The following is a 26238-nucleotide window of genomic DNA, read 5'->3' as shown; positions in this document are numbered from 1 at the left end:
ACACACTAACATGCACAATACATACACATGATTTAATAATGTAGATAGTGTGTTGTGAAATCTGTGAATGTATTGTAATGTTTTAAAATTGTATGAACTGCCTTAATTTTGCTGGACCCCAAGAAGAGTAGCTAGTGGGGTGTCACGACTTCCACTGAAGTGGGTCCTCTCCTTGTTTGGCTGGCGCTCGGCGTCGCCGGTCTTCAAGCCATCGTCAATCCACTTTTCATTTTACATTTGTTTTGTCTTGTTTTTCCACACACCTGGTTTCAATTCCCTAATTTTCGTGTGGTGTATTTAACCCTCTGTTCCCCCCCATGTCTTTGTGTGGGATTGTTTATTGTAGTGCTTGTGCACGTTCCCCGTGAGCACACAACGGGTTATTTTTGTGCCTATTTATCTTGTTGTTCTGGATGCCGTTGGTTTTGCTTAATAGATCTCTGGTTATTACCCAGTTCTGCTCTCCTGCGCCTGACTTCTCTGCCACCAATTACACACCCCGCTACATGGGGATCCATAATAAATACAAATACAAAACAGTACTCATTAAAGAAAAAGTATTTGTCCAGTTCGAGGTGAGTAATCGCTGTTCGGTTACAAGAGACGGTAGCAGCAACATTATGTGCAAAATGAGTTACAAACAATGCAGAAAAATTAACAAAATAGCACTGTTGGTTAGAAGCCCGTAAAATGGCAGGCATCCCCTCCGGCGCCATTACTATATGTACAGTTCTCATGGGAATATAACAATTTCTATATGTGTTCATTAACCAATTCAATTAAAATCACTGTTTCTAAGAATTTGCATCAAATAGACAGAGACCAGTCTTATCAAAATTAGACAATAGTATTTATTCTTGGAGCGCGCTGCCCATAGAACCATGTACAACAGTTTATATATAAAATATGACGTCATAGGTTATAAAATGAATCTCCTCTCGACCAAGACAAAGCAGGTTCAAATATTTATTCCAAACCACTAGCGCACACTCCTGACACACACACTATAACTTCGGAAGTCTCACCATTATCTATCATTACTTAGCAGACAGTTCCAGATACGGAAAACCTGGAGAGGCTCTCGCTGTCTTATTTAATCGCCACAGAGTTATAGCTGAGTGGGTTCAAACATAGGTTAATGAACCTCTTTGCTTTCTTCAAACACACACAACACATTCCTCTCCAACCTAGTTGGAATGGTGTTTATTGTGTTTAATTACTCCCTGCTCATGCTACATAATCTCTTCCTTATGAACTAACATTATTAATCAGATATAATAAAACAGGGTAGAGTTTAATTAGTTATAGTTCTATTTAAATGTAGATATTGTTTAGTCATTATTCATAAAATTCCTAACAACAGTTGAAGTCGGAAGCTTACATACACTTAGGTTGGAGTCATTAAAACTCGTTTTTCAACCACTCCACAAATTTCTTGTTAACAAACTATAGTTTTGGCAATCAGTTAGGACATCTACTTTGTGCAAGTAATTTTTCCAACAATTGTTTACAGACCGATTATTTCACTTATAATTCACTGTATCACATTTCCAGTGGGTCAGAACTTTACATACACTAAGTTGACTGTGCCTTTTATAAAGCTTGGAAAATTCCAGAAAATTATGTCATGGTTTTAGAAGCTTCTGATGGGCTAATTGACATCATTTGAGTCAATTTGAGGTGTACCTGTGGATGTATTTCAAGGCTCTTTGCTTGACATCATGGGAAAATCAAAATAAATCAGCCAAAACCTCAGAAAAAATATTGTAGACCTCCACAAGTCTGGTTAATCCTTGGGAGCAATTTCCAAACGCCTGAAGGTACCACGTTCATCTGCACAAACAATAGTACGCAAGTATAAACACCATGGGACCACGCAGCCGTCATACCACTCAGGAAGGAGTCGCTTTCTGTCTCCTTAGAGATGAACGTACTTTGGTGCGAAAAGTGCAAATCAATCATAGAACAACAGCAAAGGACCTTGTGAAGATGCTGGAGGAAACAGGTACAATAGTATCTATATCCACAGTAAAACGAGTCCTATATCGACATAACCGGAAAGGCCGCTCAGCAAGGAAGAAGCCACTGCTTCAAAACCGCCATCAAAAAAGCCAGACTACGGTTTGCAGCTGCACATGGGGACAAAGATCGCACTTTTTGGAGAAATGTTCTCTGGTCTGATGAAACAATAATAGAACTGTTTGGCTATAATGACTATCATTATGTTTGTAGGAAAAAGGGAGAAGCTTGCAAGCCGAAGAACACCATCCCAACCGTGAAGCACGGGGGTGGCAACATCATGTTGTGGGGGTACTTTGCTGCAGGAGGGACTGGTGCACTTCACAAATTAGATGGCATCATGAGGAGGAAAATTATGTGGATATATTGAAGCAACATCTCAATATATCAGTCAGGAAGTTAAAGCTTGGTCACAAATTGGTCTTCCAAATGGACAATGACCCCAAGTATACTTCCAAAGTTGTGGCAAAATGGCTTAAGGACATGAAAGTCAAGGTATTGGAGTGGCCATCACAAAGCCCTGACCTCAATCCCATAGACAATTTGTGGGCAGAACTGAAAAGGCGTGTGCAAGCAAGGAGGCCTAAAAACCTGACTCAGTTACACCAGCTCTGTCAGGAGGAATGGGCTAAAATTCACCTAACTTATTGTGGGAAGCTTGTGGAAGGCTACTCAAAATGTTTGACCCAAGGTAAATAATTTAAAGGCAACGCTACCAAATACTAATTGAGTGTATGTAAACTTCTGAACCACTGGGAATGTGATGAAATAAATAAAAGCTGAAATAAATCATTCTCTCTACTATTATTCTGACATTTCACATTCTTAAAATCAAGTGGTGATCCTAACTGACCTAAGACATGGAATTTTTACTCTGATTAAATGTCAGGAATTGTGAAAAACTGCGTTTAAATGTACTTGGCTAAAGTGTATGTAAACTTCCGACTTCAACTGTAACTAACAATACACATACAAATGAAGTTGAAGTTATAATAGAATGTTGTTATTTTACCCTCTAAGTGGCCTAGGCCTACACTCTGGCCTATCACTTGACAGGTTCATGGAACGTGTGTATGTGGTATGTAAATTATGGATCAGCAGTGTATGCCAAAGGCAAGAGTTGGGAAAGAAAACTGGGGCCTGATAGGGGTTCAACTCCACAGGAGCTGCACTTCATTCAAAATAAATGTGTCATCAAAGACATTTGCCGTTCTGGTTCCTCCTTGTCCATTAAAACTCCATATTTCTCAGGTCCCACTGCTTACTGTGACTGCTGAAAGCCATTGTGCTTCTGATTTGGAGGAGGCATTTGGAGCCAGACATGTCAGACTGTGTGATTTATTACACACCACCTCGTTATCACTTGGTCTTGGCTCCTCTTCACTATCACTTCTGTCATCCTATCGCCAAGATGTTGTGGTTGGCCAGGGCTGCAGGAGCAATGTGCAAATTATGCGGCGTTGTTGAATGGAACATTTCCTTTTTTATTCCGGAAACCTCTTTTTAGGTCCTCTGAATAATGACGAAACGACAAAAAAATCTTTAGAATCCTGTTAAATGAACTCTATCTTTCTCATACTTCTACGGAATTTAGAGTTATGTGTTATGGTGTGCATGAGTGAAATTTTGACAAACGGGACAACGTGTCTAGAAGTCTCTTGTGAATGTCTCACTCAATAATGTATTGACTGAATGTCTGTGGCATACTGTCCATACTGTCTATACACACCATTATATACATACATATTTATATTCTACACGATGACATGGCTCGTTCTGATATTTCCTTATTTTTTATGTCGGGATTTGTGTGTATTGTTAGGTATTACTGTACTATTAGAGCTAGAGCTAAAAACATAAGCAATTCACTGCACCTGCGATGACATCTGCAAAATATGTGTATGCGACCAATAACATTTGATTTGATCCCATATCAAGACCCCAGGTGACTCAGAGTGTTAAGCAATGACCTTTCTCTCGACAGCATTTCGCCCCCTCCTCGCTAAAGGCGTATCTGTCTTCTGCTTCTGTTGTGGAAGCGTTATCTCATCTGACAACTTCCTGTTTCCCATTTCCTCACAGTGATTGAGGCCCTCTCTCTGTGGCACCAAAGCCTCACCAAATCAATGGTGGCCAATTGTTTCCAAAAAATGTTATTAGGTATTAGGCCTTATATTGTTTTTTTTATTGATTGCATCACATGCAATGACTTGTACCTTTTACCCTTTTAAGGGATGGATGAGATTTGATTTAGACTACTATGCCATATAAGAGTTATTGAAAAATAATAATGCTACAAACCTAATAGCCAGGTAAATAGATGAATGCAGGGATGGTGTGCATAACAGTTCACAGTGAAAATATGATTACACTGAAAGGCCTGAAACTTGTACTTCAAAGCCACATGACTGAATAAATGTTATGTTTATGGATTAGTCTTCAGTACAGTCAGGCCATGGCCGGATGCACCTATTGTAATGCTACACGATGCTCTGTTGTGCTAATGTAGATAGGGATACTGTCTGGGTCAGGCTCTGTTGTGCTAATGTAGATAGGGATAATGTCTGGGTCAGGCTCTGTTGTGCTAATGTAGATAGGGATAATGTCTGGGTCAGGCTCTGTTGTGCTAATGTAGATAGGGATACTGTCTGGGTCAGGCTCTGTTGTGCTAATGTAGATGGGGATAATGTCTGGGTCAGGCTCTGTTGTGCTAATGTAGATAGGGATAATGTCTGGGTCAGGCTCTGTTGTGCTAATGTAGATAGGGATAATGTCTAGGTCAGGCTCTGTTGTGCTAATGTAGATAGGGATAATGTCTGGGTCAGGCTCTGTTGTGCTAATGTAGATAGGGATAATGTCTGGGTCAGGCTCTGTTGTGCTAATGTAGATAGGGATCATGTCTGGGTCAGGCTCTGTTGTGCTAATGTAGATAGGGATCATGTCTGGGTCAGGCTCTGTTGTGCTAATGTAGATAGGGATAATGTCTGGGTCAGGCTCTGTTGTGCTAATGTAGATAGGGATAATGTCTGGGTCAGGCTCTGTTGTGCTAATGTAGATAGGGATCATGTCTGGGTCAGGCTCTGTTGAAATATACCCTTTCTGGTTGCTTTTGAACTCCTTTGTCAGCTGTGAAAACAAGATGAGATGGGAAAAGGTCTTGTTTGCAGAGGGGCACAGAGTCCACTCCCTGTCCCATGGAATGACCCCTATTGGAAGTCTGGGGGCCACTGCTTGGCGCCACTGAGTTCATTGTGTGAGGCTAAGTTAATACACAAACTAAACGTAGACTTGGACGGATTTGAGAGTGAGGGCCACCATATTGTTTTACTTGGTACTTGGATGTATTCACTGTGGTCCTCATGCTTCTTTAATATCTACAGATGTTTTGAACGATCAATTAATTATTTGAATCAGACTTCACTCTTATTAGTACATAATTGTATACCATTGATCTTCTGCTTCTTTATTAGCAGCTTTAGTGAGTGAGTCGGCGATGACGCTACTGCCCCAAGCACTGGATTCAAGGCCTGCTTTTCAAAATGCTGTTTTTAAGAGCTGTCGTGCTGGCTGTCGTGCTTGGCCTGCAGGCAGAATATGATCCCTTTTTTAATTCACATCATGTGCACAATCTGAGAACACTTGTTTTACCTTAGACACATTAAAGAGAAACTAATGTGTGCATGCCATGTGTATGTTTTTACATTCTCAAAATAGCAATGTATGTGTGCCTGTGTGCAGCTTTTGCCCTCTCACATGGCTGTAGCTTTTAATGTATAACTGTGTAGCTGTCACGCCTTGGTCATTGTATTTTGTGTTTTTGGTATATGTTTGGGTAGGCCAGGGTGTGACATGGGTTTATTATATGTTGTGTTTCGTATTGGGGTTTGTATTAATTGGGATTGTGTATGATTAGGGGTGTGTCTAGTTAGGCTTGGCTGCCTGAGGCGATTCCCAATTGGAGTCAGGTGATTCTCGTTGTCTCGGATTGGGAACCGTATTTAGGTAGCCTGAGTTCGCGTTGTATTTTGTGGGTGTTTGTTCCTGTGTCTGTGTAGTAGTTCACCAGATAGGCTGTAATTAGTTTCACGCTTTGTTTGTTGTTTTCGTATTTCAGTTATTTCATGTACCGTTTTCATTCATTAAAGGCATGAGTAACCTACACGCTGCATTTCGGTCCTACTCTCTTCATTCAACAGACGAACGTCATTACAGAAACACCCACCACTCACAGACCGAGCAGCGTGTGAACTGGCAGGATCTAAGGGAGGACGTTATGGACGGCAGAAGCATGGAGTATACGAGGTGGGAAGAAATCGACAGGTGGGCGGCCGACCCAGAGAGAGTGCAGGCGCCCGCCTGGGATTCCCTACAGCAATGCGAAGAGGGCTATAGACGTATGGAGTCGAAAAGGAAAGCACGGCTATACAGAGCGAAAACCGAAAGTAACGGGGGAAAGCGCAGAGAGAGAGTGGCTGAGTCAGGAGTCAGACCTGAGCCTACTCTCCCTGTTAAGTATGAGGATGCAGCAAGGCGACACGGTTGGAAACCGGAAAGTCACCCCAAAAAATGTATTGGGGGGGGCTAGAAGGGAGAATAGTTATGCCAGGTAGGAGACCTGCGCATACTCCCTGTGCTCACCGTTGGGCTAGAGAGACCGGGCCGTGTTATGCTATGGAGCGCACAGTGTTTCCAGTGCGGGTGCAGAGCCAGCTGCGGCACATACCAGCCCTTCCTATTGGCCAGGCTAGAGTGGGCATCGAGCCAATTAAGCTTGGGCAGGCTCGGTGCTCAAGAGCTCCAGTGCGCCTGCACGGTCCGGTCTATCCAGAGCCACCTCTACACAGCAGTCCTCCGGTAGCAGCTCCCCGCACCAGGCTTCCTGTGCTTGTCCTCGATCCAGTACCACCAGTTCCAGCACCACGCACCAGGCCTCCAGTGTGCCTCGCCTGTTCAGCGCAGCCAGCGCTTTTCTCCCCTCCTGCGCTGCCGGAGTCTCCCGCCTGTTTAGCGCAGCCAGCGCTTTTCTCCCCTCCTGTCCTGCCGGAGTCTCCTGTCTGTCCAGCGCCGCCAGTGCTCCCAGTCGGCCCAGCGCGGCCAGTGCTCCCAGTCTGCCCAGCGCGGCCAGTGCTCCCAGTCTGCCCAGTGCTCCCAGTCTGCCCAACGCCGCCAGTCTGCCCAGCGCCGCCAGTCTGCCCAGCGCCGCCAGTCTGCCCAGCGCCGCCCAGTCTGCCCAGCGCCGCCAGTCGGCCCAGCGTCGCCAGTCTGCCAGGATCCGCCAGAAGTGCCAGTCTGCCAAGATCTTCTAGATCGGCCAGACAACCTGAATCATCCAGTTCCACCAGCCAGCCAGGATTTACCGGAGCCTACTACCTGCCTGAGCTTCCTCTCAGTACTGAGCTTCCTCTCAGTACTGAGCTTCCTCTCAGTACTGAGCTTCCTCTCAGTACTGAGCTTCCTCTCAGTACTGAGCTTCCTCTCAGTACTGAGCTTCCTCTCAGTACTGGGCTTCCTCTCAGTACTGGGTTTCCCCTCAGTACCGGGCTTCCCCTCAGTACCAGGCTGCTTCTGTCCTGAGCTGCCCCTCAGTCCCGGGCTGCCCCTCTGTCCCGGGCTGCCCCTCTGTCCTGAGATGCCCCTCTGTCCCGAGCTGCCCCGCTGTCCCGGGCTGCCCCTCTGTCCCGAGCTGCCCCTTTGTCCTGAGATGCCCCTCTGTCCCGAGCTGCCCTTCTGTCCCGAGCGGCCCCTCTGTTACGAGCTGCTCCTCAGTTATGTGGGGATCTGGGTGAGGACTATTAGGCCATGGTCGGCGGAGAAGGTGGATGATCCCATGACGCTAAGGGGAGGAACTAGGACATTAATGGAGTGGGGTCCATGTCCCGAGCCAGAACCGCCACCATGGACAGACGCCCACCCGGACCCTCCCTATGCTCTTGAGATGCGTCCGGGAGTCCGCACCTTAGGGGGGGGTTCTGTCACGCCTTGGTCATTGTATTTTGTGTTTTTGGTATATGTTTGGGTAGGCCAGGGTGTGACATGGGTTTATATGTTGTTTTCGTATTGGGGTTTGTATTAATTGGGATTGTGTATGATTAGGGGTGTGACTAGTTAGGCTTGGCTGCCTGAGGCGATTCCCAATTGGAGTCAGGTGATTCTCGTTGTCTCGGATTGGGAACCGTATTTAGGTAGCCTGAGTTCGCGTTGTATTTTGTGGGTGTTTGTTCCTGTCTCTGTGTAGTAGTTCACCAGATAGGCTGTAATTAGTTTCACGCTTCGTTTGTTGTTTTCGTATTTCAGTTATTTCATGTACCGTTTTCATTCATTAAAGGCATGAGTAACCTACACGCTGCATTTCGGTCCTACTCTCTTCATTCAACAGACGAACGTCGTTACAGTAGCCTAACCGCTGGTTCTGGGTGAAGACTGTCATGAAAATAAAACTACCCATTGTAACCATTACATTTTTTGTGGGATGAACAGCTTACTGAAGACGGAACTGCCAGGCATTCGTGTGGATGAGTTTGTTTCTGCTGTTACATGGACTCTACAAGGTGATGAAACTTTGTTGCTCCTTGTTGAAGCAAGCAATGTGTTGTAACAAACACATCTTTGGTTGCTTAGGCAACACCCCCCTCCCTGCAGCAGCAGAACAGTCAGGAGTGGAGGAGAGGAGAAAATGTGTTTTTTTTATAGTGACCTCGGTCATTCGGCTGACCATTAACCGTCATCCAAAATTCCATGACCGTCACAACCCTAGCCAGAGCCGGCTCTAAGGGATGGCAAAGCTGGGCAAGGACCCCCCACCCCGATAGAATTTGTGCCCCCCACACACAGTTTTGTTCCCTCACGAACATAACAAATGATATATGAATTACGGTTTTGCCAATGTAGAGAACATTGTCAGGCGTGACAGTAGCGCAGACCGGGACAGAGGCTATGCTGGGTGTGCGCTCATGATCTGAGGAGAGGAAAGTTATTCACTTTTCCAGACAGCTACAGCTAATAATAGGCTAGCTAGTAGCTACTAGCTTCGTTAAGTGTTGGTAGTGGCGAGCTGAATAATTATAGCTGGTTAATCAACATGGATATCCAAAAATGTCTGGGCACTGTCAAGAGCAACAGAGGACCACCATGTCGAGTGCGATGCCGAGCTCACATAGCAGCCCGCTGGCCCGACCACCGAGGTTGAGGATCCTAGCAGCCCACGCTGCCTGTTGATCAACAAGATCTAGACGAGCCAGGGCCTACCACCAACAGTACGAGGGTAACATCACAACAAGCACCTGCACCTCCGTTACCCCCAGCCACTAGTACCTGACGACATGTTGGATATAAACAAAACTTAACCAGGGGAAGCAGAGTTTATTGGTTCTTGCAAAGTGAATTCAAACCATAGCTAGCAACAACAAATGGACTTCGCTCAGTGTTCTTCAAAGATACGGCAAGTCTTTGTCAGCAATGCCGACTGTGCTGTTGGCACTGAAACATTGATTTGTGCGATAAGATTTGGACTTGTGCGAAAAGATTTGGACTTGTGCGAAAAATTCCTTCACTCTGAAGAACGTATAACAGTGAAGACAGATGCAGCATGTTACATCAATGAAAAGACCAGATTGTCCAGCTGGCATTTGAGAGCAACCTAACAAGTACATTTCGTCAGGAAGGAGAATAGAATCAAACTTCTCATGAGGAGGAGGCTGCAACTCGTCTAAATAGTAAGCTACAACCTTTATGGCCCTGGTCGCCATGCCAGAATTATACATTTATTGGTTTTCCCTCACTGGTTGTTTAGCTGATTTTTATATGTAATGTATAGTTTAGGCATTTAGCTTTTTACTTCAATGCATCTTTTAGATTTATCTGTGATTCTTAATGTAATTTCTTGCTTTTGCAGATCTAATTGCTTTTGATAGATAGAGCTTGGCATTAGAGCTTGGCATTATTTGACAATTATTATTTGACAATTATAGGGACAACGACCATTAGTTGTTGTGCTCTAAAATTGACAGAGCATCTAACGTTATCTTTTCATTGTGCTGACTCGTTCTGTCCATGGTTCTGAATCAATGATTATGGTGTGTGCTTTAATGTGCATATCTTGGGCTACCAGTCTTCCTGAGGCTTCTTTTCAACATTACATGTGTATATTGCTACATTTCCGTTTGACCTCCATTTTGTATGTATGACCAATACTGTGTTTAGCCTACCAAAACAAGTAGGCAAACTTTCCCTCTTTCATCCATTTGCATTACACAGTCATTGTATGATGGGCTACTGTAAAAGTGATGTCATTGTGCCCAATAATTAGCTTTTATGAAAATATTGCGCACCTGGAGGAGTGGCGGCTTGGTTATGCTCATTGCGTAGTGTCACAAATTCGACAGAAATGTAAGAATCCTGTAAGAATCCTGTCACGCTGATCTGTGCGTGTTTGGTAGGCACAAATTAAGGTGGCATTTTGGATACACATGCAGTAGTGGGGCTCATATCTTGTGTAAAGTGACAGTTGTTTGATATGTACGGCTACATTTCAGGATATTTTTGTACTTTTGAACAGTAGTAGGACCACTCTATCTTTGTGTTATTCGGGCTCTGTATCAATTTTAGGCATGTCTTCCTGGAGCTGGGTCTGGCACTAGCTGGGTCTGGCACTAGCTGTAGTCTAAGTGGGTGTCTTGGATCTATCTGGCTCTCATGCAGATGGCTGGCATAAGTCGTTGCATCCTGAGAGCTAATAAGGGTGAGTTTATTGTTGTTATTGTTGGGCCTTGAGAGTGGGGGAGGGGGATTGCCATCTCTGCCTTAGTCTGTCTGCCCCTCTGAAGAAAAGTGGGCCTCACTCTTTTCAAATGGCTGTTGAACACATGTGAAAGGCATAGGGCAGGACTGTGAACTAGCTGGTCTTGTTGGGAGAATGAATGGCAGAGCATAGATGGAGGGGAGAGACTGTAGTTAGACTAGCCAAGCCTCAAAGGACTTTCAGTCACGTGTCTGTGAAGATGTAGGCCTATAGAGTATTGACACAGACAGTCTTCTTCTTTCTGTGGGAGATTTAGTAAGGGACTACAGAGATGATTTTCATTGTGGTGTTTTACTGCCACTTATTGAGTGTGGATTTATCATAGCTGAAATTATATTTTCTCCCGTAAATTAGAGATGTATAAATGGAGCTTTCTGGCCCTAAATAATGTGATAGTCTAGCAGCAGTGGTCAACACAGGATGTCCCACCTACAGTAGGATGGCCCCAGATGGAATGCAGGGGTCTGGTTGTCATGGGGACAGAGAAGCCTGGGACTCGTAATCGCGTTGGGAGATGGAGCCTACCATCTGAGAAGACTGTAACCTTGGAGTAATGAGACTGTTCTCCACTACATAGATAGGCTATTTAGAGAGGAGATACATTTTTTAATGTATTTTTCTGTTGTCATTGTGTTCCTACATATTGAAACCAAATTAATTCATGATCATCCCCTCCTCCATTTTCTGCTTAACTGTGTTAATGTAGGCCAGTTTAAAGGGCTCCAGCATCAAAGTGAATGACCGGCTGCATTTAGTCATTCTGTGTCTGTTGCTCCACATAGTTACTTTAGATGAGTGTAATCCATCAGATGGTGACTTCCTAGTACTCTATCGAAGGGTCGTGTATTGTTTGTTACCTGCTCTAGCACCAGGGCTGCGCTGCTGTTTCCTTTTTCTTCACTGTGTGTTGGGAAACAGCCACACATACAGGCCCAGGAGGACAAAGAACAATGGATTCCCTGCTAAATATATCAGGTTCTTAGGTGCCGATGAATATGGTCTTGTTGATGTGAAGAGGTCTGTGTGTGAAGGAGAGAGGAGTCTATGGCTGGGCCTGGGTTCTTTGCTGAGATGCGCACGCTTAGGCCTTGATATACATAATCAACCTTCTGAAAAAGAATATGCAGTTTTCCATAATCTTGGGCTGCAGTTACAAAAATAGGGATGTTGAGCCAAAAAGAAGGAAGCTATAATATGTATTTATGGTCCCATAATGCAGACAGTTATTCTACATGTATTTTTATAGCCTGGAGATGGATCAGATGCATAATTTATAATATTATCAGCATTCTTTACTGGAAAGTTGGGGGATTGATCCTTTGTAGTCATCCCTGATTGTATCCGAGCATTTAGTAGTCATAAGGAAGAATTATGATGTTTCTGGCATAATAATGTGAAGACATGACAGGGTGTTCTATCATAAAGCACTTTATCATATTGTCTGATATCCTGTTTCCTGGCTGGTCAGTGACGTCCTTGCCTGGGGAGCCCAGTGTCCCAAGCTGCCGGCGGGAAGGTAACTCGCCCTTTCAGCAGCACGTACTCTGTACGTTCGAATGTGACCTCAACTGACCAGACCACACAAGCTACAGAGGGTAACATGGTAGAAACAACTATGGGCAGAAACCCACTTTTAATACGTTTTGCTTAACTGGCATTATGACTGACATCTCCCATTGACATGTACAGGCTTAAAGAGTTAATGGATAATGTAGGTCAAAGTGAAACACTTTCTAATTTCCTAGCTAGCTAGCTAGCTAACAAGCTTGTGTGTGCAGAGCAGCACTAGTTAAAAAGATGTCTTACCTTTTTGTAGTTAATAAATCCTGTAGTGTCCTTAACTTAACTAGTATTAAAAAAGGTGATACATTCTTCTCTAATTAAACATCTCTCTCTTTAATTTCTGAATCACACTTGTAAGCTATGTTTCAGAGGGGGAGGGGCAGGTAAGGGGGATACCTAGTCAGTTGTACAACTGAATGCGTTCATCTGAAATGTGTCTTCCGCATTTAACCCAACCCCTCTGAATCAGAGAGGTGCGGGAGGCTGCAATAATCGACATCCACGTCTTCGGCGCCCGGGGAACAGTGGGATAACTGCCTTGCTCAGGGGCAGAAAGACTGATTTTTACCTTGTCAGCTCTGGGTTTCGATCATGCGACTTTTCAGTTACTGGCCCAGTACCCAGTAAGTTTACACAACCACGCACACACACACTGCCAAAGATTTTCAGCTGGCAGGCAGACTCTGCAATACGTTTCTGAGTGACAGATGAGGGCTTTGCATATGCATTTTGTTGCCATTTTTGTGGGACAAGAAAAAAATGCCTGGAACATAAAATAACGTTATTAACCGGTTCCCATGCTCTTCAAATAAAGGTTATCTTCCGGAACAGTGTAGATCGCTTTCCTTTCTGATTTGGTTTATTGAATCATTTTCTGTTTTTTGGTTCTGTTCCCTGAACCGGTTCCAACCCCTGGCTCCTATAAACTTGACGTAGGTGCTCATGGGTCCTGTTACAGACTTTGGATTTACCATTTATGTTTTGAGCTCGGACTTTAGCAAGTATAGCTTGTTAGCACGTAGGACACACCAATTTGTGTCACCTCGTTGGTCAGTATGTATTACATCTGTGCTAGTTGACATCTCCTTGTTGGGAAGGTGTTTTACCTGTGGTGGCCCAGGTGCTATTTAAGAGTGGCTGGCTTAGTGCTCCAGTTGACTTGAGATAAGTCGAGGGTCAACACATTTAGTTGACTCTCCCTATTTGATTTCTAGAAAAACATTCCTTCGTCTGATTTCCCAGATTTTTGTTTTGCTCCACCTTTTTGGTTTGCTTCCTGTCTTCAAATTTGGTGTGGGTGTTTCTTTTGTTTGCCGCTTCTTGATCAAATGTACTGGGCAGTCATGGTGGGTGTCTTTTTAGTTTCCAGTTGTTGTTGCTTGTCAACTTTCAGTGGACACTCCCATGAGTGTCTTTCAGAACCCCCTCCTAAAACCCACCTGTTTTGTTGGGTTGTTGTCAGTGACTCTTTGTTAGTTCCCCTTTCTGTATGAGCAACATTTTTTGGTTTTCTTGCTGGGGAATGTAACAGTCCTTTTACATGGAAATGGCCTGCCTTCCCTCTGACTGTCTACTGCAGAGAGGATGCACAGGACACCAGGTGAAACAGTCATGTGCAGCACTGGTTTCAATAGTCCTCTTGAACAATGCCTTTTGAGATTAGGTGACTTCCTTGGGATAATCCACTTTACAGCTAAGTTTCCACAACCGTGAGAAGACCCGCTGTCTCAGTCTCACACGCACACACTATCATCAGTGCCAAGGCGAGATGACCCTGTTTACATCAGAGCCAGTCTCCATGTAAAAGAGAGCGAAGTGGGAGAAGTGACGGACTCTGTCTGTGCTGCTGGACGGGGCCTGGCACTACCATGTGGGTTGGGCTGGCACTGGATGCATTGTTCCCCAATCGTAGCCAGGGATTTCTCTTCCCAGCACTACAGGGACAGAGAAGAGGGAGGGAGGGAGGGCGAGGGGGAGAGTAGTGATAGCTATTATTAACCAGAGCATCGAAAGGACACTCCAGTTCCTCTCAGAGGACCCTTACATTTTTGGAATTCTGTTTTTTTTCCTCTTCCCCCTTGGCCTCTTTCTTGTAATGGAAACCAGGATGAGGAAAATCCAGGTACTTGGACCCAGAGATGACTCCTAGCTATAGTCCTAGTCAGGGATTCTGGCACTTGTCAGGGATTCTGTGAACTAAACTGTCACTGCAACTCTGCTCTCTGTTTCAGCTGTGGAGAGGTAACCTGAAGGTAAAGGATCTTGTTTCCTATTCTAGTGTTTACTCTACGTAGCATAAACTTTTATAACTAGCAGTGTAAATACTCTACATGGCTGCTCGTTGAACATCTCATTCCAAAATCACGGGCATTAATATGGAGTTAGTCCTCCCTTTGCTTCTATAACAACCACCACCTCTCCTGGGAATGCTTTCCACTAGATGTTGGATCATTGCTGCGGCGACTTGCTTCCATTCAGCCACAAGCGTATTAGTGAGGTCGGGCACTGATGACACATTGACCCTCTTTGTCTCTATCAGGCTTAATTCTTGCAAGGTCCTTCAATTGTGTCAGAGAGAAAAAAAAGGGACAGCTAAGCAAGCCCATGCTAAATGCATCACAGATCTTCATGTGGATAATCCTCATTGACCAATGGTACCTTTCTTTGCTCTTGCTGCATGTTTTTGTTTTACTGCTCTCGAGCGCTTGTCCTGGTTTGTGGTGGCTGACTGGTTCTGGTTGATTTTCTGCTGCAGCTGTCACTCCCTCCATGTCCATACCCAACCGTTCCAGTAGCATCTCAGTCAGTCAGTCAGTGGTCTAGTTGGTCTCATAGATGTCCATTAGACTAATCTGCCATGGCCTGATATCGTCCAAAGTAAGCTGGGGGTTAAACTGGGCACCAGTTTGTGCTCGTTGTATAGATTAGTGCTTGTGGTGCACCCCCCCGCACACAAATTCATGGCTTCTGTTAGCAGCAGCTTGGCCATCCATCCTACTTTCTCTGGACTGGCTGTGTGTAGGCCAATGTTTGGGTTCCTCCTTCAGTCCTAGTTGGCAGAACGTTTGTTCCTCTATGGCTCTTATTTGGCCCTGGGAGAAAGAAACAGGCTTTGTTTTAGAAACTGGAAAGTGAGACTGCAACTGTATATCCTAGCCTTGTTGGTGAGTCGGATTATAGGCGTACAACGTGATTCAAAATATGATATTCTCCTACAGTGCTGGCCATGTAAAGTTTCACCTTTTCATTCAAATGCCAACTGTTTAGTCTACAGACGTTGCCATGGTAATGCCTGGTAAAGTTGAGCAGAAAGGCGGAGTGGGGACGCAGTCCATCTTTCCCCATGAGACACCCTCTTGGACAAGACCATGTCAAATCTTGTAGAACCATGTCAGTTTCCCCTATTCTATTTCAATGGCTCTGGGGCTGTAGCCTTTTAGCCCGTAGTTGTATTGAGCCTAGGTGCTTTATTGGGATTGGAGCCTAGGTGATGTCTTCTCAGTAGAGCCTAGGTGACTGCTTCTGTGTAGAGCCTAGGTGCCTGTTAATTAAAGGAGCAATTAACTGTGCGTATTACAGAAATATGGTAGCTTTGCTAACCCGCTCACCCCCATCCTCCTTATCTCCCTCTTAGGTGCTGACTGTTTTAGACCAGAGATGCAGGTCCCCAAATTTGGCGCTCCCCGGACCTGAAACTGGTGACTGGACTGAGGAGTGGACACAAACCAAAGAGCCCCTTCTCTACAGCCAGCCGTGCTGGATGCAGCTGAATAACAAGCTGAGGAAGAGAAAAAGAAAGAGCATTTGATTCTTCCGCTCCATTCAGAGGACTGCCATCCATGTGGTGGTATGATGAGACTGTGAGCCAAGAGAAACACAATCAGACAGGAGCGTAGTGATAAAGGGAGAGAAAGAAAGAAAGGCAAGAAAGGATTAAGGGTGCGAGGTGAGTGTCTAGGTGCCCTCCTAACCCCTAGGTAGTAGCACCAGTCAGGGCAGCAAGATGACCAGCCTGTTCAGGCGCAGCAGCAGTAATGGAGGCTCCAGGGGAGGTGGAGGAGGAGGGGGAGGCAGTGGTGGTTCCACCCCAGGAGATCTCAACAACAGCAGGCCTAACCGACAAGTCCGGCGCCTGGAATTCAACCAGGCCATGGAGGACTTCAAGATCATGTTCCCCACCATGGATTACGAGGTCATCGAGTGCGTCCTGCGTTCCAACAACGGGGCGGTGGACGCCACCATCGACCAGCTCCTCCAGATGAGTATCGACGGAGAGGGATCAGATGACAGCTCTGACTCCGATGACAGCATCCCACCAGAGGTCAGTCAGTGCAGGGTCACTGACTCTCTTCACTTAAAAAATAAAAATGGCAATAGTACTGTTTGTCCATCTTGAGACACCATAGTGAATATCCTTGCCAGCTGGTCAGCACATGCTCCGAGTATGCATCCTGTTTAAAGGTCTTCCTCACATTGGCTACAGAGAGCGAGATTACACAGTCGTCCAGAACAGCTGGTGTTCTTATGCATGGCTCAATGTTGCTTGCCTCGAAGCGAGCGTAGAAGAGATTTACCTTGTCTGATAGGCTCATGTCGCTGGGAAGCTCGTGGCTGGGTTTTCCGGTGTAATCTAAGATAGTTTGCAAGCCCTGACACATCAGTCGCGCATCAGAGCCAGCATAGTAAGATTCGATCTAAGTCCTGTATTGATGCTTTGCCTGTTTTGAATACTTGTCGGAGGTCGTAGCGGGATTTCTTATATGTCCAGGTTAGTGTCAGGCTCCTTGAAAGCGATAGCTCTAGTCTTTAACTCAGTGCGGATGTTGACTGTAATCCATAACTTCTAGTTGGGGTGTGTACGTACGGCCACTGTGGGGACAAGGTCGTCAATGCACTTATTAATAATATAATAATATATGCCATTTAGCAGACGCTTTTATCCAAAGCGACTTACAGTCATGTGTGCATACATTCTACGTATGGGTGGTCCCGGGGATTGAACCCACTACCCTGGCGTTACAAGCGCCATGCTCTACCAACTGAGCTACAGAAGGACCACATTAATGAAGTCGGTGAATGATGTGGTAACCTCATCAATGTTATCTGATGAATCCCGGAACATATTCCAATCTGTGCTAGCAAAACAGTCATCTAGCATAGAATCCGCTTCATCGGACCACTTCCATATTGAACGAGTCACTGGCACTTCCTGTTTGAGTTTTTGCTAGGAAGCAGAAGGATAGTGTTATGGTCTGATTTGCCAAAGGGAGGGCAAAGAAGGGCCTTGTATGCATTTCTGTTTGTGGAATTAAGATGATCTAGAGTTTTGTTTCCTCTAGTTGCACAGGTGACATGCTGGTAAAAATTGGATTTTACAGTTTTTCAGGTCCTGTTGATAGGATAGTCTCGAACGGATCTCACCCAGTTTGTTCTCCAGTGTTGCACGTTTGCCAGTTGAATATAGAGCAGTAGTTGTCTATTTGCTCGCCGACCTAGTCACGTCAGGGTTCTGGCTCGCCTGCCTCTCTTTCGCCACAGCTTCCTTTCGAGTCCCGGGGATTAGGGTCTGGTCCGGAGTAAGCAGAACATAGAAATGTTTGTCCAAATTGAGGTTAGTGATTGCTGTTCTGATGTTCCAAAGTTTTCTTTCATAGGAATTGATGGTAGAGACCTTATGTACAAAAAAAGTTAAGATCAGCTTAAAAAACACATGAAATAGCAGAATTGTCCAGGAGCACATAAGACGGATGATATGCACTGCATTGTTATCATGTTGGACGTAAAATACTGTCAAATCACCAGGAAAAGAGTAAGGTTGGACGGGATCCACGTTTTCATACCCTTTTTGTACCATAATGTCATACCCTTTCTGTACCATACTGTCTGTACCATATTGTCATACCCTTTCTGTACCATACCATACTGTACCATACCGTCATACCCTTTCTGTACCATACTGTCTGTACCATACCATACTGAACCATACTGTCATACCCTGTCTGTACCATACTGTCTGAGCATACCATACTGTCATACCCTTTCTGTACCATACCATACTGTCTGTACTGTACCATACTGTCATACCTTTCTGTACCATACTGTCATACCATGTATGTACCGTACTGTCTCTACCATACTGTCATACCCTTTATGTACCATATTTTCTGTACCATACCATACTGTCATCCTCTGTTTGTACCATACCATACTGTCAAACCCTTTCTGTACCATGCTATCTGAACCATACTGTACCATACCATACTGTCATACCCTCTCTGTACCATACTGTCTGTACCATACTGTACTATACCATACTGTCATACCCTTTCTGTACCATACTGTCTGAACCATACTGTACCATACCATACTGTCATACCCTTTCTGTACCATACTGTACCATACCATACTGTCATACCCTTTCTGTACCATACTGTCTGTACCATACTGTACTATACCATACTGTCATACCCTTTCTGTACCATACTGTCTGTACCATACTGTACCATACCATACTGTCAAACCCTTTCTGTACCATGCTATCTGAACCATACTGTACCATACCATACTGTCATACCCTCTCTGTACCATACTGTCTGTACCATACTGTACTATACCATACTGTCATACCCTTTCTGTACCATACTGTCTGAACCATACTGTACCATACCATACTGTCATACCCTTTCTGTACCATACTGTCTGTACCATACTGTACTATACCATACTGTCATACCCTTTCTGTACCATACTGTCTGTACCATACTGTACCATACCATACTGTCAAACCCTTTCTGTACCATGCTATCTGAACCATACTGTACCATACCATACTGTCATACCCTCTCTGTACCATACTGTCTGTACCATACTGTACTATACCATACTGTCATACCCTTTCTGTACCATACTGTCTGAACCATACTGTACCATACCATACTGTCATACCCTTTCTGTACCATACTGTACCATAAAATACTGTCATACCCTTTCTGTACCATACTGTCTGTACCATACTATACCATACTGTCATACCCGTTCTGTACCATACTGTCTGTACCATACTATGCCATACTGTCATACCCTTTCTGTACCATACTGTCTGTACCATACTATGCCATACTGTCATACCCTTTCTGTACCATACTGTCTGTACCATACTGTCATACTCTTTCTGTGCCGTACCATACTGTCTGTACCATACTGTCATACCCTTTCTGTGCCGTACCATAGTGTCTGTACCATACTGTCATACCCTTTCTGTACCATACCATACTGTCATACCCTTTCTGTACTGTACCATACTGTCATACCCTTTCTGTACCATACCATACTGTCATACCCTTTCTGTACTGTACCATACTGTCATACCCTTTCTGTACCACACCATACTGTCATACCCTTTCTGTACTGTACCATACTGTCATACCCTTTCTGTACCATACCATACTGTCATCCTCTGTTTGTACCATACCATACTGTCAAACCCTTTCTGTACCATGCTATCTGAACCATACTGTACCATACCATACTGTCATACCCTCTCTGTACCATACTGTCTGTACCATACTGTACTATACCATACTGTCATACCCTTTCTGTACCATACTGTCTGAACCATACTGTCTGTACCATACCATCATACCCTTTCTGTACCATACTGTCATACCATACTGTCTATACAATAGCATACTGTAATACCCTTTCTGTACCATACTGTCTGTACCATACCATACTGCCATACCCTGTTTGTACCATACTGTCATACCCTTTGTGTACCATACTGTCATACCCTTTCTGTGTCGTACCATACTGTCATACCCTTTCTGTACCATACCATACTGTCATACCCTTTCTGTACCATACCGTACTTTCATATGCTTTCTGTACTGTACCATACTATCTGTACCATACCATACTGTCATACCACACTGTACCATACTGTCATATTATTTCTATACCATACTGTATCATACTGTCATACCATTTCTGTAGCATACTGTCTTAACCATACCATAGTAATGATAATTACAACAATACTGAATGAACACTTATTTTAACTTAATATAATACATCAATAAAAATCTATTTAGCCTCAAATAAAGAATGAAACATCTTCAATTTGGTTTAAATAATGCATTAACAAAGTGTTGGAGAAGAAAGTAAAAGTGCAATATGTGCCATTTAAAAAAGCTAACGTTTAAGTTCCTTGCTCAGAACATGAGAACATATGAAAGCTGGTGGTTCCTTTTAACATGATACTTCAGTATTCCAAGTTAAGAGGTTTTAGGTTATATAGTATTTATAGGACTATTTCTCTCTATACCATTTGTATTTCATATACCTTTGACTATTGGATGTTCTTATAGGCACTTTAGTATTGCCAGTGTAACAGTATAGCTTCCGTCCCTCTCCTCGCCCCTACCTGGGCTCGAACCAGGGACACATTGACAATAGCCACCCTCGAAGCATCGTTACCCATCGCTCCTCAAAAGCCGCGGTCCTTGCAGAGCAAGGGGAACAACTACTCCAAGTCTCAGAGCGAGTGACGTTTGAAACGCTATTAGCGCGCACCCCGCTAACTAGCTAGCCATTTCACATCGGTTACACCAGCCTAATCTCAGGAGTTGATAGGCTTGAAGTCATAAACAGAGCAATGCTTGAAGCACAGCGAAGAGCTGCTGGCAAAACGCACTAAAGTGCTGTTTGAATGAATGCTTACGAGCCTGCTGCTGCCTACCACTGCTCAGACTGCTCTATCAAATATCAAATCATAGACTTAATTATAACAATAACACACAGAAATATGAGCCTTTGGTCATTAATATGGTCGATTCCGGAAACTATCATTTCGAAAACAAAATGTTTATTATTTCAGTGAAATACGGAACCATTCCGTATTTTATCTAACGGCTGGCATCCATAAGTCTAAATATTGCTGTTACATTGTACAACCTTCAATGTTATGTCATAATTACGTAAAATTCTGGCAAATTAGTTCGCCAGGCGGCTTAAACTGTTGCATGTGCAATGAACACAAGAGAAGTGACACAATTTCACCTGGTTAATATTGTCTGCTAACCTGGATTTCTTTTAGCCAAATATGCAGGTTTAAAAATATATACTTATATGTATTGATTTTAAGTAAGGCATTGATGTTTATGGTTAGGTGCAGTCGTGCAACGACTTTTTTCGCAAATGCGCTTTTGTTAAATCGTCCCCCGTTTGGCGAAGTTGGCTGTCTTTGTTAGGAAGAAATAGTCTTCACGCTGTTCGCAACGAGCCAGGCGGCCCAAACTGCTGCATGTACCCTGACTCTGTTGCAAGAGAAGTGACACAATTTACCTAGTTAAAAGAAATTCATGTTAGCAGGCAATATTAAGTAAATATGCAGGTTTAAAAATAATGGTACACGTTGGAGCAACGACAGTCTTTTTTCGCGAAATAGCATCGATTATATGCAACGCAGGACACTCTAGATAAACTAGTAATATCAAACATGTGTAGATAACTAGTGATTAGGATTGATTGATTGTTTTTATAAGAAGTTTAATGCCAGCTAGCAACTTACCTTCTTTCTGCATTCGGGTAACAGGCAGGCTCCTCGTGGAGTGCAACGAGAGGCAGGTGGTTAGAGCGTTGGACTAGTTAACTGTAAGGTTGCAAGATTGAATCCCCGAGCTGACAAGGTAAAAATCTGTCATTCTGCCCCTGAACAAGGCAGTTAACAAGGTTAAGTTAAATAAGAATGTTAATCCACTGTTCCTAGGCCGTCATTGAAAATAAGAATGTGTTCTTAACTGAAATACCATACTGTCTGTACCATAACTTATCCTTTCTGTAACATAGAGGTATACGGTATTCCCGGAAGTGCCCACAAAAGACGCCATTGTCACGGTCATCGTAAGAAGCGGACCAAAGTGCAGTGTGGTGTGAATCCATTATTTTATTGAATGACGAAAAACACAAAGAACACTTAAACAAAACGAACGTGACTCTATGATAACGAGTGCTGACACAGGCAACTACACATAGACAATAACCCACGAAATACCCAAAGAATATGGCTGCCTAAATATGGTTCCCAATCAGAGACAACGATAAACGGAGTGTAAATATGGAGTCTTTTAATAAAGTTCCACAAGTATGCTCCATAACAATAAATGTACAAACAAACAAAACATGGGTACGAAGACCCGACGCGCACCTATACAAACAATAACACTACACTGACAACAAATCAATCTCTGACAAAGACATGAGGGGAAACAGAGGGTTAAATACACAACAGGTAATGAATGGGATTGAAAACAGGTGTGTGGGAAGACAAGACAAAACCAATGGAAAATGAAAAAAGGATCAATGATGGCTAGAAGACCGGTGACGTCGAACGCCGAGCACCGCCCGAACAAGGAAAGGCAACGACTTCGGCAGAAGTCGTGACAGATGAAAACAACCCCATAAATCTACAAAAACCCCTAGACAGTACAAACACCCTAGAATGAGACAAAAACACCCATATCACACCCTGACCTAACCAAAATAATAAAGAAAACAAAGAATACTAAGGTCAGGGCGTGACAGTACCCCCCCACAAAGGTGCGGACTACGGCAGCAAAAACCCAATCTAAAGGGGAGGGTCCGGGTGGGCCTCTTTCACGGCGGCAGCTTGGGTGCTGGACGTGGACCCCACTCCACCATAGTCTTAGTCCGCTTTTGTGGCCTCCTAGGAACGGCGACCCTCGCCGCCAACCTAGGACTGGCAACCCTACTAAAGGGCCCCACTGGACTGAGGGGCAGCTCTGGACTGAGGGGCAGCTCCGGACTGAGGGGCAGCTCCGGACTGAGGGGCAGCTCCGGACTGAGGGGCAGCTCCTGGCTGGCAGCTCCTGGCTGGCAGACGTCTGGCTGGCAGACGGCCCTCGACGGACGGGAGACTCTGGCAGCTCTCGACGGACGGGAGACCCTGTAGGCAGAAGACTGAGAGACTGCCTGGTGCGGGGGGCTGCCACCGGAGGGCTGGTGCGTGGAGGTGGCACTGGATAGGCCGGACCGTGCAGGCGCACTGGAGCTGCCCAACCTTACTTGGTTGAATACTCCCCGTAGCCCGACTAGTGCGGCGAGGTGGAATAGGCCGCACTGGGCTGTGCTGGCGAACCGGGGACACCATCCGTAAGGCTGGTGCCATGTACGCCGGCCCAAGGAGACGCACTGGAGACCAGATGCGTAGAGCCGGCTCCATGGCACTTGGCTCGATACCCACTCTAGCCCGGCCGATACGAGGAGCTGAAATGTACCGCACCGGGCGATGCACCCGCACCGGGGACACCATGCACTCCACAGCATAACACGGTGCCTGCCCGGTTCCTCTCCCTCTCCGGTAAGCACAGGAAGTTGGTGCAGGTCTCCTACCTGGCGTCGCCAAACTCCGTGTGCCACCCCCAAGAAATTTTGGGGCTGACTCTCGGGCATCAAACCGCACAGCCGTGCTGCCTCCTCATACCAGCGCCTCTCTGCCTTCGCTGCCTCCATCTCTGCTTTGGGATGGCGATATTCCCCTGGCTATGCCCAGGGTCCTTTGCCATTCAGAATCTCCTCCCAAGTCCAGAAGTCCTGCGATTGCTGCTGCTTTCCGTTACCACGCTGCTTGGTCCATTGTTGGTGGGTTATTCTGTCACGATCGTCGTAAGAAGCGGACCAAAGCGCAGCGTGGTGTGAATCCATTATTTTATTGAATGAAGAAAAACAAAGAACACTTAAACAAAAACAACAAACATGCCACTATGATAACGAGTGCTGACACAGGCAACTACACATAGACAATAACCCACAAAATACCCAAAGAAGATGGCTGCCTAAATATGGTTCCCAATCAGAGACAACGATAAACACCTGCCTCTAATTGAGAATCAATCTAGGCAACCATAGACCAACATAAACACCTAGATGAAAACAACCCCATAAATTTACAAAAACCCCTTGACAGTACAAACACCCGAGAATGAGACAAAAACACTCATATCACCCATGTCACACCCTGACCGTACCAAAATAATAAAGAAAACAAACAATACTAAGGTCAGGGCGTGACAGCTATTTCTTAAATAAAATAAATTGGGCAACATGGATCTTGATCCAGGAAAGGGATTTGTTTCTGCTGTAAGCAAGAAGCTTGATCTTGTCATCTAACCACTTAGTTAGCAAGTTAGCAAACCAAATGCAAAGCTGAAGCCCTGAGCTGGATGTAATTTATTTGGCACATCTATGATAGTTCACTTATAGTTAGTTATAAGCAGTGGTGTAGCATGTGCTGACGGTATGATTTACGGTTTTGAAAATCATACCAACTGTATGTCTAAATGCCCCAGTATACAGTATATCACCGAAGTTTAGCGCAAATATTTTCTTTATTTAGGAAATATGTTCCTAAATAAAGTATTCCCACGCATATATAGAAAGGCATATGTGATCATATCCCAACTGTAATAAAGGTTTGAAATGATTGTTTTTGTAAAATACTATATCTGTTTGGGATTCTTGCGGTTAATTTGCAGTCTACAAATGATTTATAGCTATGTTCTGACCATCTGCTCAAGGAAAAATGGGCCCATGGCTGAATGTAATAGGGGACCGCTGGTCCACATCCTCTGCTGGCCTCCCTCCCATCCTGTTCTTGTTGTAGTCTAGGTATTAATCAATAATACATTATGTACCACAACCACACACAGAAAAGAAAGGAACTGCAGCCCATCTCATCTCACTAGAATATAAATAGTAAAGGCAGCACTAATGCCTAAAAGTAATGCTGTTTGTGTGCTCAAGTTGCCGTATCAGACACTAACCTAACCAGCTTCTTTCTTAAAACTGAAATGATTTATCATACTGACGTGACTGATTTTAAATGGATAAATGTGAATGAATGTTATTATCAGGGACATGCTCTATCTTTCTCTTGCTCTCCTCCATTCCCCGGGCCAGGTTCTGGAGAGGACATTAGAACCGGACAGTTCTGACGAGGAACCGCCTCCTGTCTACTCACCGCCCACTTATGACATGCACATCTATGACAGGAAGTACCCAGAGGCCCCGCCCACTCCTCCACCAAGGTAAATTGTCATGCTATCAGAGGAGGCTGGAGGGAAAGTGCTATAGGACAAGTTCATACAAGCTCATTGTAATGACTGGAATGGAAAGAATTGTGTCAAGCACATTTTTTTCCCACGTGTTTGATGTGTTTGGTACCATTCCATTTATTCCATTCCAGCCAATACAATGAGCCTGTCCTCCTATATACCAGCCTCCCACTAGCCTTCTCTGTACTATACCATACAGTTCAACAGATCGAAGAATTGCCCAGAGTGGTAATCCTTTAATCCTGTATAGAATATGTGCATCTCAAACATGAATACTGATTACTTTATGAAAGGGAGGAAGGAAGGATGCTGGTTTTAAAAACCCCAACAGGACATTTTGTTCACATGCAATCCCCTAGCCTGTACTATTTTTAAAGCCCAGAGGAAGTGGTCCTATGGGGCTCTGGGATTTACATGCTCTGAATAAGGAGCAGAGGTCTGTTGATGTCACAGTTGACCACATGCTCTTATTGTTAGTCAATGCTCCACCTGGTGGCCGTTTTAAGGACTGCAATGCTGTCTCAAGCGTGTGTGTGTGTGTGTGTGTGTGTGTGTGTGTGTGTGTGTGTGTGTGTGTGTGTGTGTGTGTGTGTGTGTGTGTGTGTGTGTGTGTGTGTGTGTGTGTGTGTGTGTGTGTGTGTGTGTGTGTGTGTGTGTGTGTGTGTGTGTGTGTGTGTGTGTGTGTGTAATTAGTGCTTGTGTATCACTGGACCAGTTAATAACAAACCT

The 26238-nt window shown here is 44.6% G+C and overlaps 1 protein-coding gene across 5 annotated transcripts in view; it reads left to right on the top strand.

Annotated features, from left to right (window-relative positions):
- The window catches only part of LOC118370734 (CUE domain-containing protein 1), a 56807-nt gene that overhangs the window by 16987 nt on the left and 13582 nt on the right, over positions 1–26238 (top strand). For 4 of the 5 annotated variants that reach the window (XR_008068131.1, XM_035755831.2, XM_035755835.2 and 1 more), the window contains 2 exons: positions 16014–16700; positions 25355–25482. Coding sequence is in view for 4 of the 5 variants with exons in the window: in XM_035755831.2 (XP_035611724.1) it covers positions 16383–16700; positions 25355–25482 (446 nt within the window). In the remaining variant the exon portion in view is untranslated. Of the gene's footprint in view, positions 1–14353; positions 14632–16013; positions 16701–25354; positions 25483–26238 lie in introns of those variants that run through there. The other variant, XM_035755833.2, reaches the window with a different exon arrangement.

This window comes from Oncorhynchus keta, chromosome 18 (genome assembly GCF_023373465.1).
Source record: "Oncorhynchus keta strain PuntledgeMale-10-30-2019 chromosome 18, Oket_V2, whole genome shotgun sequence".
Classification (NCBI taxonomy): domain Eukaryota; kingdom Metazoa; phylum Chordata; class Actinopteri; order Salmoniformes; family Salmonidae; genus Oncorhynchus; species Oncorhynchus keta.
The sequence above is the reverse complement of the archived record's forward strand: the minus strand, read 5'-3'. Positions and strand labels throughout refer to the sequence as shown.